General features: G+C 34.5%; 2 protein-coding genes across 3 annotated transcripts; both read left to right on the top strand.

Annotated features, from left to right (window-relative positions):
- The first annotated feature begins 1852 nt into the window (after positions 1-1852).
- Positions 1853-4134, top strand: LOC136234114 (uncharacterized). The gene is made up of 6 exons (XM_066023880.1): positions 1853-1962; positions 2035-2154; positions 2247-2327; positions 2441-2655; positions 3144-3191; positions 3857-4134. The coding sequence occupies exons 1-6, from the start codon at positions 1866-1868 to the stop codon at positions 4022-4024; spliced, it is 729 nt and encodes a 242-aa protein (XP_065879952.1). The 5' UTR covers positions 1853-1865; the 3' UTR covers positions 4025-4134.
- Positions 4135-10213: 6079 nt separating this feature from the next.
- LOC136232820 (pentatricopeptide repeat-containing protein At2g13600-like) lies at positions 10214-12618 on the top strand. 2 transcript variants are annotated; one of them, XM_066022249.1, is made up of 2 exons: positions 10214-10564; positions 10673-12618. In XM_066022249.1, the coding sequence occupies exons 1-2, from the start codon at positions 10376-10378 to the stop codon at positions 12554-12556; spliced, it is 2073 nt and encodes a 690-aa protein (XP_065878321.1). In that variant the 5' UTR covers positions 10214-10375; the 3' UTR covers positions 12557-12618. The 2 variants fall into 2 exon arrangements, with proteins under 2 accessions (XP_065878321.1, XP_065878319.1); XM_066022247.1 differs by having other exon boundaries at positions 10214-12618.
- Positions 12619-12939: the final 321 nt, after the last annotated feature.

Genomic DNA, 12939 nt, shown 5'->3' on the forward strand with positions numbered 1-12939 from the left:
CACACAACATAACATTTAAATACGGTTGTAAATAAATCACTTCTTTCTTCCCCCTCTCTGTGTATGTATAAACATAAATGGGTGATTCTTTACTGATGTGGCTTTTCAATATCATATGCTCAAAATGGTTTCCAAAAAGAGAAAGAAAAGGGTTTCAAATGAATTTTAAACTTAAAGAAGTATACGATTAGTCCGTTATCGCCTAACATGCTGAGTAGGAGGCCGGTGGTTCATAACCGGGCGATGTCGGGGTGCCTAGTAGCCTTTCTCCGGAAAGGAGCTAGCCTTCTCGGCTCGTACCTAAGTTTCCCGAACCCACACCGGTCTCCCGCAAGGGATCGGTGTTCATTTTCTCATTCGTGGGTGGCGACTCTTCCATATCTCCGAGCTCCGGTCCTGCCGAGCAGCTTGATTCCGCGATTGGTTGCTTTTGGCGCCAATCACCGCTTACGTCGCCATGAGGTTGTCCACCCCCCGGTCCGTCCGGGAGATTAGGCCGCGACACCTCGTCTAACAATAACATAATTTAATGTAATGTAATGTTACATTATGTAACATAACATAACATTATGTGACGTAACGTGATATGAGGTAATATGATGTAACATAATGTAAAATAACATAATGTAATGTAATGTAACGTAACATTGCAAAACATAACATTACATAACATAATGTAATGTAACGTAACGTAACGTAAAGTAACGCAACACAACATTACTTAACGAATGAGATGCATGTTGGAATTTAATTAATTAAAAAAAATTAATTTGAACTAATGGAAATACAGAAGGATTTGGGCCTATAAAGATGTGTGGTTTAAGGACGAACCAAATAGAAACTGGTGGACTTGTAATGACCCGGTCTAGAGTGGGTGACGTCGGGGTAGAAGGTCTGAGCAAGGAGCGACTCTAAGGGATGACGATGAGAGTAGGAATGAACTGAATCCCACATCGAAAATAGATAGTGTGATTGTGGATTAGTAAGGTAAACATCCAATACATGCAGACATGTTTTCCAGCCATGAGGCCCAAGATATTAAATTTGGGCCAAAATGGACAATATCTATATGGTATTGGGCCAGGATGTTACAGTTACCAATAGGGGTTTAATCGAGCCGAACCGAGTTTTGGCCTGCTCAAGCTCAGCTTGTCAGAAAATTGACGAGCTCGAGCTCGAGCTTACTATTATGTTCGTGACCTGTGCATGAGTTGCTCGCGAGATTTCTAACGAGCTTGTTCATGAGTTTTGCTCGCGAGCAACTCGTTAATTCAGTTTATGAACTTCACTCGCGAACAACGTATTAATTATATTGATTTGAAATTTCTTTAACACAAAACTACAAAACTGCATAGTTTTGAAACCTTCAAAACTTAGTTTTACACAAAACTTCGTTATTTTACATTATTTTCATGAACGTATATCGAACTGAACACGATCGGATAAAAATTTGCGATGAGAAAAAAAGAGACTTTTTTGAAGAAAAAAATTCATAAAGAAAAAGTAAAAACAAAATATAATCTTAACTATTACTACTATTAATCAATGGCTTGATAAATAAAAAAAACAAAACAGTAAGTAACACAGCAAATTTATAAGTGATGGAGGGATTAGAAGATATAAATGTAGGCTATTTCAGTAATGGATTTTCAATTAATAAATTTCTAACATTCTATCCGGATTTTCCTTTTTAAATTTCCAACGTTAATTGATCATATATGTAATTAATATAAAAAATAGTAATAAAGTAATAAATATTTCGAAATTGTCAAAAGAAAATGAAGAAATTAACTTTTGATTAACCCAAACATTTTCGGTTGAAAAATAATCTATATATATGTATGGTGTCGACAGAGAAAATAGAAATGCCGTATGCCGTAAAATTACTGAATCCAATTCGACATTCTCTTTCGTCAATAACCTACTTTTACTCTTCTTTACAAACGTCTAGAAGGCAGCCGTGTAAGCTTCTTTCATTTCCTTTTTCTATTTTATTCTTTGATTATGTGTTAATTGCTGTTCATTGCTTTCCAGTTTATGGAAAACTTGAACTCATAAGGACATGGCTGAAGCAGCTTCATCCTAAAATACTCACTAGATGCCCAAATATGTGTAAATGGAACCTAGATTCTGTTCTCGATGTTCAATTTTCAGGTAATTTAACTCAACTTCTTCCCTAATTACCTTTATTTTCTTGCTTTCATGTTTTTAAGTTTTTAATTAAACGTTAAGCATATAATTTTCAGGAAGTACATTAACCCTACTCGGTGTGTCATGTATAATTGGATACGCAAGCCTTTCGCAGCAGGTTACGTATGCCATGGATGGTTAGCAACTTGCTTCTGTCAAGACCTGTGCGATTAAAGTTCACTTTCCTAGAATTGCAGTTTTATCTGGCCTCATGTTTCATCAATTTGAATATTTAATATTGATGATGTAGGTCAAGACGATGATCCAAATATTTTTGGTTACTCGAACGAGGGGAAAGATACTCCTGTGTTTTGGCTATTTGTGAGAAAATTATGGCTACCTGCTTTTTTCTTTCTCACTGTGGTGGTGAATTGGCATCATCCTGTCATGCTTGTGACCAAACTTGTTCTTTTCCTCGTCAGCACAAAGCCCAGCCCTTTATCAGTTTATGTTTTTATTGAACAGGTTAGCTAGCATCGCTGATTTGCTGTTAAAGCTTAATTAGGACTTTGATTGAGCCTAGAATAGCATGGATGAGCGTGGGTGTTGATTAGAAGAACTAGTAACGGTTCTTGTTGCTATCATGAATTTTTATAAACGTGAGATTGGTTTATGATGTCTATGTAAGCATTAAATGGTCAACAAGAGTAAAACTGAGTTCTCAATTACTGGGCTTCTTTAATGTGTGTGAATTGAGATTTCTTTTATCTGTTGATTTATCCTGTTATTCTGGCCTTGTTGGAGTATGATCTTGAGTATACAGGGAGGTGTTCCTAATTCTTGGTCATCACTAGCGAAAGTGCATAACCTAAGGGGTTATGATCACCTCTCAGTTTGTGGTCATATCTGTATCATATGAATCTTGAGAGGGGTACTATGGGTCATCTGATATATTTTTTATTTTATTTTTTGGTACTTGGCTATTGATTTGAACTAACTTTCAAAATTTTCAGTTGTGTCATCAATCCATGCGCCAAAAGCCCTATTTGTACTCTCTAAAGGTATGATCCCTGTTACTAATAAACATATTTCTTTAAACTAGTTGCACAAATTTGAGTTTTATGATATGTTTGGAGAGGGAGATAGATGGGATTGCAGAATTTTGTTATTTCCCTTGTTTTTGAAGATAAAAGACAGGATACATGGAACCTGCATGCCATTTCCTCCAGATTGGGATAAAGTTAATTGAATTAAAATTTCTTTATTACTATTATTTTCAAGTTAGAAAAATGTGGAAGTGCTAACAGCATGAGAGAACGTCGTACCCTCTTATTTTGCTCCTATCTTTTGTTTCCACCCTCCACATTTTTTAGCACGATTTTAGTAGTTCAAGTTCAGTATTGTCTTCCATTGGTTGCAAATGCTCTTTCATTTGATGCTTTTGCAAGTGAACATGCTCTCTACATGCATGGATAGTTAATCCTCAGTTGCACAAAAGGACGAAAAGTGAACTAGAATAAGAAAGACAGTCAAACACACCTCTATTAGTTCCTGGAGTGAATGGAACAACACATCATAGTGTATGCAAGAATGAGCTTTGCATATTATATACAGTGAATTTATTATTCTTATCCAATCTCCACCAGCAAATCAGTATATTGGAATTTCAAAGGCATTATAATATCTGTTGTTAGATTTTATTGATCAGCTACCTTTTTCTTTGTAGTCTTTATATGCCAATAAAGTTGAAGTCCAAGACTACAAACTTTTCTGCCTTGCCACAGTTGAAGTGAAAGACCACAAACTAACTTTGGTAGGGGTTCTTGGTGGTTGGTGGGCTTTGCCACTGTCACAGAGAGCATTTTCTGTTTTTCGGGATAGTGCTTTTTATTGATTGCACTTGACATTTGTTGCTAATCTATACTCAAGTCATGACTGACATTATGATACTCGAATTATATTTACAGTCTAGAAAACATCAACATGCCTGTCTCTCTTTGTTCAGCCACTGATGTAATCTATCTATCTATAATGTCTTAAAACTTAACATTAATATTATTAGTCCCCTAGTTTTTACCTAACACTGTTTAGTCTCTCTATTTTGAAAAACACATTATAAGGTACCTAGCTTTTGCCAATATTAATCATTTTGTCATTTTGTCTAGTTTTTTTAGACTTGTAATCGTTATATTTTAGCATAAACAGATATATATATATAAAATAAGAGAGTAACATGGTCAACTTATATTGTACCGTGGTTGTCCTAAAAGCTAAGATATGTTCAGTTAAAAATCTAAAAAAATAGATAAAAGGACCACAAGTATTGATAAAAGATAGAGACTTTAAAATGTGTTTTTTAAAATAGAAGGACTAAACAGTGTGTTAGGTAAAAACTAGGGGACTAATTAATTATTTACCCTTAGTATTGCAAGTGAAGCACTACTGACAACAGTATTTTCAATTTTTATACTCTTCAAATATATGTTTATATTATTCTTTAAAAAAATATATATCTATAGTATTTTTTTTTTAAAGAAAACTCAGAATGCATTTATACGAAGGATATGAATCCTTATTCAGTACATTAATGAGCCATTCAGGACAAATAACAGAAATAAAATCATTAGCATTGGAACGAGCTTACCTAGCAACTAAGTGAGCTGCTTCGTCCGCTAATCAAGGAATAAAAGAGACTGAAAAGTCTGGGTTATCGTTGAATATATTCTGGCAGTCTTAGATCAAGCTAGCGAAATCCGAGAAATCCACTTTATTAGATAGAATGCTATCAACCATCAATTTTGCATCAGATTCGAATTCCACCTTACTCATTTGTTGAGCCTTCAGCTATAGTATACTCGTTCTCAGCACTACCGCTTCTAAATTTTTTGAATTACGGATGCCATTCACTCTACTGTTGCTACACATTATAAAACTCCCAGCTTTGTCTCCCAATCCGTTGAAGTCTTCCTCTCAGAATACAACAACATTTTAGTTGCATTTAACGCGGTCTGGCTTCAGTTTTCTCCAGTGAGCAGGTACAGTAGAGCGGACAAGGATGGGATTATTCTGTTTGGATTTGCATTTACTCCAGTCGTGTAGCATAATTTGTGTGTTCCTGAAACTTATTACCGGACTGATGTCACAATCGTTCCAGAGTTTGTTATTTCTCTGAAACCATGTCGTTTGGAGTACCCTCACTGCCTTCCTTGTTGTTTCTTCCGGTGCTGAATGACACAAATGTAAGAACCATCCAGCAATGACTACGAAATCACCCGTCGGAACACTTAAGTCCGCTGCTAACCAACATTCCAAGGAAAAATCACATGAACCAAACAAACGCCAGCAGTCTTCAAAGTGCTGCTAGCTCTAGAGAATGCTGGGGCAGAGTGTAAAAAAACAGCCTGAGTCTTTCGGTTTCAAATAAGTAAGAAAAAAATTGGCTATGATCCAAAATTCCACATTATATTATTGCTAGTAAAAGAAAGTACTCGTCTATCAAACAAAAAAAATTACTCATTATAGAAACATGATATACAAATGTATAAATAAATCTATTTGAAATTCTACGCTCTCCATTCCATTATATAAGTTGTATTAGAAGGTGATTTCTTTTTTTTTTTCCAAAGTATAAGTCGTTATAGTTTTTCAAGAATTTCTAGTTTAGTTTTTTTATCCAAGTATTAAATTTTGGAAAAAAGTACAAAAATATACTTTGTGGTTTGATCGATTTGCAAACATAATTATTGTGGTTTAAAAGTTGACAAACATGTGTCTTGATTCCGTTAGCAAAGATAGTCTAAATTGACTAACAATGTTAAAAAAAATCAAAATGGCAATCAAACTCAAAAGTAAAGAGGGTGTTTTTATTTTTATTTTTATATTTATTTTTTTATAATTTTTTTTATTTTTTTTTCTATTCAATAACTATCATACACCTCAATTTTCTCTCCTCAATTCACTATACTTTTACTTAATCATCATTTTCAACCCAATTAACAAGCAATTTGCCATTAAAAAAATCACGTGATCCAAAAATATTCTTGACAAATCCAAGATTAATTACTAATTAATTAACTAACACGTATTTGATTACGCCATTTCCACCTATTGATTTAGATGTTTGGTAAGGAGCTGCTGTTTGGCTTTTCATACATGAAAAATAGCTTTTCCAACAGCAACGACAAACAACAGGTAAACCATGCAGTTGACATGAATATTTCAACTTATATTATAACTAAAGTACTAACAAAAGAAACAATTTAGACCCCCAAACATTAGGAAGGTGTAAAATCATAGCTTAAACACTTAATGTGTGTGGTTGTCGAACTATTGTTATGCCATATAGACAAATTGAAAAGAAATTGGATTTGAAGAATTATTATTTGTTATATTGTTGGGTGCTTTGAATATAGGGGTTTCTAAAGTCTATGTTCCCACTACTAAGTATTTGTAAGACAAATAATTCAAGATTCTTTAAGGATGTTAAGCTTGCAGGGGGGAATATGATTAAGTGAATCCTCATCCGGAAGAAAAATCTCAAAAACCTCAAGAATAAATACTAGTAAAGTGAAATTAACTAGAGAAAGGAGAAATACAATTTTTTTATCATTATTTTGTATATCTCTAGGAACATAAAGATGATATTGAGTTTATCACGCCATAAGGAGTTTCAATTCTCAATTGTGGATCGATGTCATTAATAAAAAGTTTCAAATCTTGTCAATTTTCTCAAAGGCAACTATGAAAAGATATAAGACACTTATTGTTGTCAAAGACTTCACACAAACGGAAGACACTATTTGTGAAAAGACATTCTTTCTAGTTTTCGTTGAAAGATTCTTTAAAATTATAATAGCATTGACAACTTGTTATGGTCACAAATTTCACTAAGTTATTGCCTCATTTGATTTTAAGATGAATTTAGTTGATAATTGTATATATTTTGGATTCATTGGGAGTAAATCTATTTTTCTGGTTGAGAGACTCCAAACTAGGTGATACCTTTGTGATTAAAGGGGACGATGTTTGAAATAGTTATACATTATTTTTTTTATGCTGAAGTATGTATGCATTCAGATATATATTTATATTTGAGTTGATGAGCAGATATGCAAATATTTTAGTTTTGAATCTTTAGAAAAGCAGCCAACAAGGTCATACGCTATTCACATTAAATAAAACTCACATATAATATCAGAATCAAATCAGATTATGTATATTAATTCTGATCATATTGGATGCTCATTTTGTTTAAAGTTAATTTCAATTTATTAGATGGATGAATCATTTCTTTCATCATAGCAGCTATATTTATAGCGCATCATGAGGAATCCATTTTTTTTTTGTTGAATAGGAAATTGTCATTCGGCTGCAATTTTGGCATAGAAAGACAATATATTATGACAATAAGTCAACACTTATGTTTTATCAATAATTTAATATCTAGTAGAGAGTTCAGAATGGATGAATCATTTCTTTCATCATAACAACTATATTTATAGTGCATTATGAGGAATCCAGTTTTTTTGTTGACTATGAAATTGTTGGGCTTGGGGTGTGCCCCAAGGGGTACCCACTTTTGTGAAAGGGTGAGGACCTGTCTCCTTGGTTGACCACCACACACGCGCGCGCGCCGTCCGTCCGACCAAACCGAACCGGACCGGGTTGGGTTGGTTATTTAATTATTTACATTCTGATTTAGTCTTTGTGAACGTTATTCATAACGTCTATTTTCCTGAACGTGTCTTCTGTAAAACCCAGTCTCCTCCACCTTCCTGTTTTTCCTCCTTCATCTTCTCCATGAAATCAGAGCTCAACAGCTCTTTTTTCCCTGTATAAATAGGTGAGACTGGCATACAGAAATTACACAATTGAATTCATTCATTCCTTTTTTCGATTCCAAAAACTGAGCAACTTACAGAGTGTAGACAGAAACGATTTTTGTACGGTGCAATACAAAAATCGTATTTAAGAGGGCTGTTTTATCCTGGAGGCGACCGGAGTTCATACTGTTTGCTATTTTCCGGCAGTTCCGCGAACGTCTTAAAGAAAGCGACATTGTCCGCGACTCTGCCCATTTAATTTTGTTCGGTCTGTTCTTATTTTCTGAGTTCGAGTTCCAACAGAAATTGTCATTAGGCTGCAATTTTGGCATAGAAAGACAATATATTGTGACAATAAGTGAACACTTATGTTCTACCAATAATTCAATATCTAGTAAAGAGTTCAGAATGGACTGGTGTCTAATGAGCATATTGACCATCACGGATTCACTCAATTAATAATTATTGCTTATGGTCTTTAATGAGCATATTGCTTATTTGGGCGTTGTATTGTTTGAGAATATTTGATGAGTTCAGTGGGAGTTTGTATTTTGGATGCTCTTTAGTTTAGACAAGTTTGTTTATTCGGTAATGATTCCAGCTAATAAAGTTTTAAGTTTATTCAATTATGCAAATGTTATTATCTCGATCTCACTAATGTGAACTAGTTGGAAATAGACATGTTGAGATCACATTACATGTAATTCTCATGTTACATATCCATACTTTATTCATGTCGCTTGGTTATGTTAACATATGCGATCATTGTTGGCAGTGGCGGAACCAGAACCCAAACTAAGCCGGGACTAAAATATTTAATAATAAATTTTTATAACGTTAAAAATATTATATCACGTAAAATTCAATGATTTTTAATGCACTAATTTGGGGGGCTAATTTTAACCATGTGGTTGACGATTAATTTTCAAAGTCCAGCCTGTTAGGGTTGGGTAAAATTATTTTAGCCTCCAACGCGTTAAAATTGTAAAAATGTTATCATTTTAACTAGTAATGAACTAATAGAAAATTAATCATTTTTACTTTTTTTAATGTAAAGACATAATAAAAATGAATATTAAATATGTTTACTTTTTTTTAATGGTAAAGACTTTTAAAGTGTTATCAAAATAAAAATAAAGAGTCCATTTAAATTAATTAATAATGGTAACATGTTTTTATAATTATTGAAAAATAAAATTAAAATAAATAAAAGCTTTTTAAAAGAAAATGAGGTTGAAGGGAGTTAAACATATGACCTCTCAAATAGAGTAAGCATCCTTAACCATCTCCTCTACTTTAAATATTAAAATAATGCTACATAGAGTCAATATAATTCTCTTCAAAATATTATCAGACAATTTCTCAATTCTCCGGCGGCCAGCCGGGGCTCGAGCCCACCCCAACCCCCCTAGTTCCGCCCCTGATTGTTGGTAAGGTTACACTAAAGGTCACTGATTCTACTTTGGTTCTATGCTGATTAATGGACAAAATTGTTGATATATGCCTATAGTAAATATGATAGCATATTTTGACGTCATAAAAGTTTCATAATTTATAAGATATACATGTTTTGCCCAAGTGGGATATTGTTAGATTAAAATCCACAATGTGGGCTTTACATCTATCATATATTAGTATGTTAAGTGGTATAATTTACTTCATAAACCTAAGACATATGTAATAGGTATGAGCTTATTTATACGTAGATATCCAGATGTAATATATACTAATTCTATAATGGGCAGAATAGTAATTATAACAATTAGATTTACTATATAAGTAAAAGGTTATGGTTCATATGTCATTAACATTCTAAATCCATAACTTCCCACATCAAGTGTAGATGTGGTAGTTGCTTCTTGCACTAGAAGACTAATCAACCTAATGTATTTCTAGTTCCCTTCAATTTGTTGGTCTATAGATTCAGGTGCGCTTTCATGTTAGATGTTAATGGATTAACATGAGTTTACGATCTTTGTGGATGTAATTCCAATAAGTAATTCCCATAGGCCGAGCAAGGAACGATCATAATATATGACGATGGGGCAGAAATAAATTAAATCTCACATCGAAAATGAAGAGAAAGTTACAGAGGCTTATTAGTAAAGTAGAAATTCAATACATGCAGACACGTTTTAAAACCGTGAGGCCAAAAGTGTTGGATTTTGACCAAAGCGGATAATATCGGCATGTTGTACACATACAATGTTATATTCAAATTTTTAAGAAAAATGTTATTTCTCCTTTCTTTGTTTGAAGTTGGAAAGCAAATGTAACCGAAAGATTATTTCTTATTGCTAAATCAATATTGCATTACATGATGTTTATGTAGCGCGTGTGACTATGTACTTTGAATTTCTCTTGTATTGCTGCCCAATTTCCCGTCAACTAACTTAACTGTTTCTTGCCTTGCCTAATCTCACATGAGAAATGCCTTGAGAAGTATACTATCTGCAAAGCCAGCAAAGGACTTCAATGGTTATGCAGAAACATGTGTTTCCCTGTTGAAAAATCTCAACAGCCATGGTTTGATCACTGAAGGGAGTGCTTTTCATGGCCATTTAATCAAAATGGGTGTTTCATCAGAGAGATATATAGCAATTAAACTCCTGGTAATGTACCTAAATTGTCGAAAATCAGCTGAAGCTAATGAGATTTCAAAAGAGTTCAATGGGTTTGATCTTGTTGTACATAATTGTATGATCTCTGCTGATGTGCAGTGGGGAAATTTCGATAGAGCTCGCAAGTTGTTCGACGAAATGCCTGAGAGAAATGAGGTTTCTTGGACAGCGATGATTTCAGGTTTTATGAAATATGGCAGAGTGAAAGAATCAATGTGGTATTTCGAAAGAAACCCATTTCACAATGTGGTATCTTGGACCGCAGGAATTAGTGGGTATGTCCGTAACGGGTTCAGTTTTGAAGCTATGAAGCTATTTCTGAAACTTCTTGAATCTGGGGTGATGCCAAACAACGTTACATTTACCTCTGTAGTTAGAGCATGTGGAGATTTGCGTGATTTTGGATTGGGAATGTGTGTTTTAGGTTTGATTGTTAAAACTGGATTTGAACATAATTTAGCAGTATCTAATTCTTTGATTACATTATGCTTGAAGATAGGCGAAATAGATTTAGCTAGGAAAATATTTGATAGGATGGATGTAAGAGATGTTGTCTCTTGGACAGCAATATTAGACATGGATGACTTGGTAGAAGCTAGAAGGATCTTTGAAGAGATGCCAGAAAGAAATGAGATTTCTTGGAGTACCATGATTGCAAGGTGCAGTCAGAGGGGTTATACGGACGAGTCACTGAAACTCTTCCGCCAAATGGTTCAACAAGGAATCAAGCCAACTATTTCTTGTTTTTCCAGTATTATAAGTACATTGGCTACCCTTGAAGCTTTACAAGCAGGAATGATCATCCATGGACATGTTACAAAAAATTGGATTCAAAATGATGTTTTTGTCAGTAGCTCTCTCATCGATTTGTACTGTAAATGTGGAGAAACTAAGAAAGGGCGCCTACTATTCGATTCAGATATGGAGAAAAATGTGGTTTCCTGGAATACTATGATAGGAGGGTATAGTCTGAATGGAGAAATGGAAGAAGCTAAGGATTTGTTTCATGCTATGCCTATGCCATTGCGAAATAGGGTCACTTGGAGTGCTATAATTGCTGGTTATTTAGATTGTGGACAATTTGACAAGGTCTTTGAGATCTTCAAAGAAATGCTTCTGCTAGGAGAAATTCCAAACACATCCACCTTCTCTAGCATGCTTTCTGCTTGCGCGAGCACAGCATCGTTAGGGAAGGGTAAAGACTTACATGGGAAGATAATTAAACTTGGGATTCAGTATGATGTTTTTGTAGGCACTGCTCTTACTGATATGTATGCCAAGTCTGGGGATATTGAGTACTCTAGAAAGGTGTTTGATAGGATGTCTGAGAAGAATGAAGTTTCATGGACTGTAATGATTCAAGGGCTTGCAGAAAGCGGTTTTCCACTGGAATGTCTTGATAAATTTCAGGAAATGGAAGAAACTTCAACTGTGGCGTGTAATGAGCAAATGCTCTTGTCGGTTCTGTTCGCGTGCTCCCACTCTGGATTGATCAATAAAGGAGTGGGATATTTTAATTCGATGGAGGCAGTATATGCAGTAAAACCCAAGGGAAGACACTACACTTGCATTGTTGATATGCTCTCCCGAGCAGGACTCATATATGAAGCTGAAGAATTCATTAATTCCATGCCATATAAACCTGAAAGTAATGCATGGGCAGCTTTATTAAGCGGATGTAAGACTTATAAGAAGGAAGAATTAGCAGGGAGAACAGCTAGGAGGCTTTGGGAAATGGCAGAGAAAAACTCAGCAGGATATGTGCTGCTATCAAATATCTATGCTTCAGCTGGAAGATGGGTGGAAGTTATGAATGTGAGGAAACTAATGAAGGAAAAGGGATTGAACAAGAATGGTGGTTGCAGTTGGGTTGAGGTTAAAGACAGCGTCCATTCTTTTTATTCAGATGATGGAACTCACCTGCAATCGCCTGAGATTTATGAGATTATACAACTTTTAAGGTTTGAAATGGCACTTCCTTGAAGATCAAACTCAAGTAAAACTTTGCTCTTTCTTATAATAAATAAAATAAAAATGTTATCCTATCTGTGGTTCGTCAGTAGAAGTCTATTGATCTCGATTCAACCAAAAGTCTTGTATACTCAAATTCAACTTCATTGAGCTCACTCTTGAGCTTTTCCACCTGCAACACAACTTCAACTATTTAAAAAGTTACCTGCATGTTCTAATCAAGCGCATATGGGATGTTTTCTTTTTGTGCCCTATACAACAGCTAAATTCCTTTTACAAACAAGCCCCATACTTTAGGAGAATCAACCAAACGAAAAATATGCACAGATACAGAACTTATAAATGCTACTAAAATATAGTGTCCGTGCAACATAGACAGAGACTCAATGGCCTTA

Source organism: Euphorbia lathyris, chromosome 6 (genome assembly GCF_963576675.1).
Source record: "Euphorbia lathyris chromosome 6, ddEupLath1.1, whole genome shotgun sequence".
Lineage (NCBI taxonomy): Eukaryota > Viridiplantae > Streptophyta > Magnoliopsida > Malpighiales > Euphorbiaceae > Euphorbia > Euphorbia lathyris.

What these genes read in the sequence shown, in the direction of transcription:
- LOC136232820 (XM_066022247.1), top strand. Translation starts at nt 10,376, where the DNA reads ATGAGAAATGCCTTGAGAAGTATACTATCTGCAAAGCCAGCAAAGGAC.
- LOC136234114 (XM_066023880.1), top strand. Translation starts at nt 1,866, where the DNA reads ATGCCGTATGCCGTAAAATTACTGAATCCAATTCGACATTCTCTTTCG. An exon ending in GGTTACGTATGCCATGGATG is followed by an intron (nt 2,328 to 2,440) that starts GTTAGCAACTTG and finishes TTGATGATGTAG; the next exon opens with GTCAAGACGATGATCCAAAT. An exon ending in TTTATGTTTTTATTGAACAG is followed by an intron (nt 2,656 to 3,143) that starts GTTAGCTAGCAT and finishes CAAAATTTTCAG; the next exon opens with TTGTGTCATCAATCCATGCG.